The 5502-nt window shown below is 50.2% G+C and overlaps 1 protein-coding gene across 1 annotated transcript; it reads right to left on the bottom strand.

The window, feature by feature from the left end:
• Nucleotides 1–810: 810 nt before the first annotated feature.
• Nucleotides 811–2025, bottom strand: LOC120109173 (putative methyltransferase DDB_G0268948). The gene is made up of 2 exons (XM_039122925.1): nucleotides 1868–2025; nucleotides 811–1641 (listed from the first exon to the last, which is right to left on the bottom strand). The coding sequence occupies exons 1-2, from the start codon at nucleotides 2015–2017 to the stop codon at nucleotides 1009–1011; spliced, it is 783 nt and encodes a 260-aa protein (XP_038978853.1). The 5' UTR covers nucleotides 2018–2025; the 3' UTR covers nucleotides 811–1008.
• Between the last annotated feature and the right edge of the window lie 3477 nt (nucleotides 2026–5502).

Here is a 5502-nt window from a genome sequence, read left to right as displayed (position 1 = left end):
GGTAACCCCCAAGGCATCTGTCCTCAAACTAGCAGCAAACTCTAGATGGACTTGGGCATCAGCTTGAATGACAAAGTCAGAAATTCAATCTATTTTTGCTAAATAATTAGGAGCTTGAATAGCTTCTCGGTATGCACGAGAAACCCGCAAAATTTGAAATGCATTTTTTCCAGCCATCAAGTCCTACAACAAAGGATGCAAATTCTGTACACCCATTGTCTTTTAAGAGATATATGTCTCACCTTGTTTTTCTCTTGCTAGTAAGAAGCAAGAATTAAACTGTACATCACGCTAGTTACAATAGGTTGTCAAAGGGAAGGTTTACACAAGAAAGTAAATGCTCATGGATAAAGAGACAGTTTGAAGTTTTGGCCATATATTATATCATATAAGCTTTTCCATGGTGAGTTTAATATATATATATATATATATATATATATATATATATATATAGAGAGAGAGAGAGAGAGAGAGAGAGAGAGAGAGAGAGAGAGAGAGAGAGAGAGATTGGTTGCTTGTAGAAAGGCATTATTTGTTCATTTCATCACCTTACTGAAATGGAAAAAAAATCAAGCAGATATCATAGATCAACAAGAAAAGGTAGAATTATAGATAATTTTAGTAGTGATATGAAAATGTGTTCTTAAAAAACTAAAAAGTAATAGCGAGAGCCGGGTGCATTCAGATTGCTTTTTTTGTTTTTAAGCAATTTTACGAAACCATAGAGGGAAGAAACAACTCCGATCATCATGGTTGTTTGTAGGTTGGATGATCAGATAGAAGATTAATGCACGTCTCTTGCATATGTCATGGAGCCTTGAATTGTGTTTAATTAAATAGCATATAAGGTTTTTTTTATTACATATCACCGTTGCCTACATTTTGAAGCATGAGAGAATTTAGGCAAAACAAGGGCAGAGGAGGCAACAGCCAGCCCAAGAGTTCACGAACTTGGCGGTCTGATGGGAACCCCAAGTCCCGAGAAAACCTTGTTGGAGTTTAACAATGTCAGACTTCCATCTTAGGCGTGCCTGCAAGCATGAAGGCCTTGTAAGTGACCCTCCTAACAAGCGAAGGACCACCCCAAGCAGTCTCCAGCTCCTTGACCACTCCTTCAGATAACAAATCCACTCCTCGCTCCTTGGCGGTGGTGACAGCAGACCACGACTTCAACATACCCAGGAAGGCATCAAAAGACAAGTCCTGTTCCATCTCAAGCTCCATGGGAGCGCCTTCGGATCCCAAACCAATGCTTTTGAATGGGAATGGGAGGGTCCGATAGCGATTGAAGGCATACCAAGCCCGAGGGTCCCAGTAAGCTTTGGTGGTCTCAAACAAACGCTTCATCACGTCCTCCAAGGGGCTCATGCTGTAGTTGTAGCCCCAGACAGCAATTACTCCTCCGGGCTTTCTTAGAACACGGTGGACGATGGAGTAGAAGCTTGGGAGGTCGAACCAGTGGACGGCCTGGGCCACGGTCACCAGGTCCACCGAGCCCTCGCCCCCGAGAATGGAAACAAGGTCTGGTTCCGGCGTAGAGAGAGGCGTGTGGACGTATCGGACCTTAGGGTGCGGGATGGCGTGCTTCAGCTGGGCCTCGCTCACATCCGTTGCTATCACCTGCTCGTAGTGCTCCGCTACCTGCTCGGATCCCGTGTTAATTACAACTGGGAAGTCCCTATTTTGGAGCGGATCGATGCAGGAGATTGCAAATGATATGACAAAGAAGTGATGCAATAACGTTATCTGACTAGAAGTGCAATTTCCAGGTCGCCGCTAATTAAGCTCCCTCAGGCGTTTCGGTATGATGATTCATGGCACCATGGGATAGAAATTAAGAAAGAGAATGGGGGAGGGGGGTGCTTACACTGACGGCGGCCTGGCCATTTCCGGTGCCGGCGTCCCACGCCAGCTCGTGACGGGCGGTCAAAGATGCGAGCTTAGCGAACCACTCCTTCGGGTATTGGGGCCGCGCCTCCGCATATGTCGCCGCCTGCTTCTCGAACAGTCCGGCCATCCCCCCCCCCCCCCGCCGTACCAGGATTCACTTTACCCATCTCTAATGCGTGACAGTTGGTATATCAGACGGCTGGGATGCTCTTCTTGGATCGAAGCAAACACTACATAAAAAAAAGAAAATTCATATCAGACGGCTGGGATGCTCTTTCTTGTTCATCACTTGTCTCCGCCAATCTCCGTATTCTCGCCAATACGAGAGAGAAAGAGAGAGCGGTGTATGAAACCAGCGAGGTAACACTTTGGCGTTGGTTGCAAGACAGTGGGATGAAGCGGCGGGTGCGCCGCTTCTACGAGCACCACCGCAGTATCTTTGATAATGTCCTAATAGCACAGGAGTTTATATTTGATTTGAGTAGAGCCTCGATGAAGAGAAGTTTAATAGGAGTCAAGCTTAATATAGAGAGAGCCTACGATAGGGTGCGTTAGAATTTTGTATAGCAGTCTTTGCAGGGGTTTGGCTTTCATGAAACATGGATTCGGTAGATCATGGGTTGTGGGCTCCGTCTTTTGCTATCCTGGTGAATGGTACGCCATCTTGTTTCTTCGAGCCCTCGAGAGGGTTGCGCCAGGGATGTCGCCTATCCCTCCTGCTATTTATCATTTGTGCGGATGCACTATCTAGAGCCTTGCGTCATGCTGTGATCACTCAGGAGTTGGAGGCTTATAGGCCAGTGGTGGGAACTAGCCCAGTCGTCGCGGTAGGACGCCCGAGTTATTGGTAGTGTTGTGGTTCAAATCTGGTCTGAGGGTGACCACGCCTGAGGAGTCAAGGGAGCCGCTGGTTCTTGGAGGAAGAAAACGGGGGCCACCTCCTGCGCGGCGGCGGCGACGGACTTGCACAAAACCTCACCGGTGTATCCGGTGAGGGCCCTCTGAAGATCAAGTTAGAGTGGGGTAAATTTGATCCAGCCAAAAGTCCTTTAAAAGTTACATGACCGAGCTATTTGTAGTCCCGGTGGAGAGGCCCAGGTGGCAAAAGTATTGTCCACCCTCATCATGAGAGGAGGGTGACTCTGAGTCGAATGGCGCACAGCTAAGGCTGGCCAGTGGCGTGTAGTACTGTCCGCTCTCAACAACGGTAAGATATTGACAGTCGTAGCAGGGTATGGCCAGAGTAGTCATGGTGCTGTCTTTTGACTGTCGAGGGCCAGCTATCGAAGCATGGCGCGGTGGCGTTGCAATGTATGGCCACGTAAGAGGGCGTGGGCGCACACATGGGTACGGTTGTTGGTGAGGCCGAATCCGTTGAGAGGTTGTATCATGCATTCGGCGAGGTCGGCTCGACGGGTGCTGAGGATAACCCAGTTCCCCGGGTTCCAAGATGTGCTCGGTGGAGCGCCCCAAGCTCGAGGGTCGGGACGTACTACTGAAGTGGGCGCCCAGAGCTCGGTCGGAACAGGTTGGCGAATATTGGAGATGCCCCGAACTTGATCGGGCGAGTCGGCGAATATTTGAGGCCGATGGAGTTTTTGGCGGAGTCCAAGGCCCGGCTAATTCTGGGCCAGACCAAGGATTCAACCGGTCGGCATTGGCGTTTATTGGGCTAAAATTGGGCGGCCTTTTTGTTGTGGGCTGAACGATCCATTTCACCCCCATCAGGTAGGATTCTTTGGAACTATTGTGCAACGTCAGGGCAGCAGGTCAATTTTTCGAAGTCAGTTATTTGTTTCAGTCCGAAGACCAAACAAGCAGTGAGGCATTCTATTCTGGAGATCTTGGGGGTGGGCGAGCAGGATGGCACTATGAGATATATGGGAGTCCAGATTTCAGGTCGGCGGTTGCGTGGCGGGGATTACTATTTCCTCAAGCTCGGCATCAGGCGGAAGCTAGAGGGCTGGCAGATGCATTCATCATCTATGATGAGCAGGATCACCATGGTCCGGTCAGTTCTCTCTTCGATCCCTATTTACTTACTCTCCAACTCCTTCATCCCAGTATCGATTTTGAGGTCTTTTGAGCAGCTATTTAGAAACTTTATCTGGGGAAGGCACAGAGACAGAAGTGGTATCCATATGTTAGCATGGGAGGTGGTATGTCAACTTACCAGGTTTAGGGGTTTGGGGGTGCAGTCCTTGTTGGAGAGGCGGAAGGTGTTAGGGACCCGACTCGCTGCGAGATTTATTCTGGAGCCCGACAGTATGTGGTCCTCATTGATGAGGGTGAAGTATGGTGTGTTGCTGCCTGGAGCGAGAGCTGCTCGCCACCACTCACCAGTGTAGAGGGAGATGTGTGCTAGAGCTATGTTGGTCCTCCCAGAGATTAGATGGGCCATTGGTGATGGTCGGTTCATCGATGTTTTGGAGGATTGTTGGGTGACTGCGGAGCCGCTCAATCATCTGCCGACCATGATTGATTCGGGATGATTGGTGGGCCACATGGTTAGTGATCTGATGGTTTAAGAGGAGGGCCGATGGAGGGAGGGGTTGATTCGGGAGGTTTTTGGGGAGCACTTGGCGGAGATAATCTTGGCTCTCTCGATGCCTACTCAGATGGAGCCTGACAGGTTAGTGTGGGCGCCGACGGGGCAGTCGTAGGTGCGTGCGAGGGATCTATAGGTTCTGTTCAGTGGGGAGCCAGTTCGGCAGATCGAGGGAGAATGGATTTGGAGGATGCGGATTCATTTGCGGGTGGCGCTCTTCTTTTGGAAGGTGGCCTGGGGTTGCCTTCCTACCAGGAGCATGCTAGTTAGGCGGGATATGCGGATCTCTCTGTACTGCGAGGTGTGCACGGACTCTGCGGAGACTATTGGGCATGCTCTTCTACAGTGTCCCAAGGGCAGGAAGATATGGAGGAGGTCACCAGTTCCTCTTCTCCAGTCGGTGGTGTCGGTACAGGATCTACTATAGCTGCTGAGAGACTCCTTTCGGAGCCCTAGATCTGTTGAGGCAGGGGTACTTAGAGCATATCTAGCCTACCACATTTGGTTGGACAGGAATGCGGGCTTGTTTGAGGGCAGGAGGTCTTCTCCGAGGTTGGTGATGGTTAGAACAGTGCTTTTAGGTCGAGGAGGTGACTTTATGCGCTGCTATATGTTCTCTTGGGATGGATAGGAATATCTGGGGAACTCGCTTCGCTGTTATAGCACCCAGGTTCGCTCTCGTTTCTTGGGTGCCCCCACCCCCTGGTTATCTTAAGGTGAACTTTAACGGCAGCATGGCGGTAGATAGGAGGTCTAGAGGTATTGGATTTGTGATCAGAGACTACCGTGGTAGTTTGGTTGCAGCAGGGGGCCGTCGCACGCCAGGCCCTACCGTAGTTGGGGCAGAGCTCAGAGCAGCCTGGGAGGGGATATCATATGCGAGGCGGATGCTCGGCGTCGAGCGGGTGTACATCAAGAGGGACTCATCTATAGTGATCGAATGGATACGGGGTGCGGACAGGTATGGAGATGGTCATCCACTTATTCGTTTGACACACAGGCTAGTTGTGGAGCTGGGTAAGCACCAGGTAGCACATATTTTTCAGGAGGCGAATAGAGCAACA

The sequence above is a fragment of the Phoenix dactylifera genome, unplaced genomic scaffold (genome assembly GCF_009389715.1).
Source record: "Phoenix dactylifera cultivar Barhee BC4 unplaced genomic scaffold, palm_55x_up_171113_PBpolish2nd_filt_p 001883F, whole genome shotgun sequence".
Taxonomy (NCBI): domain Eukaryota; kingdom Viridiplantae; phylum Streptophyta; class Magnoliopsida; order Arecales; family Arecaceae; genus Phoenix; species Phoenix dactylifera.
Note: the sequence above shows the minus strand (reverse complement) of the source record. Positions and strands in the feature narration are given on the sequence as shown.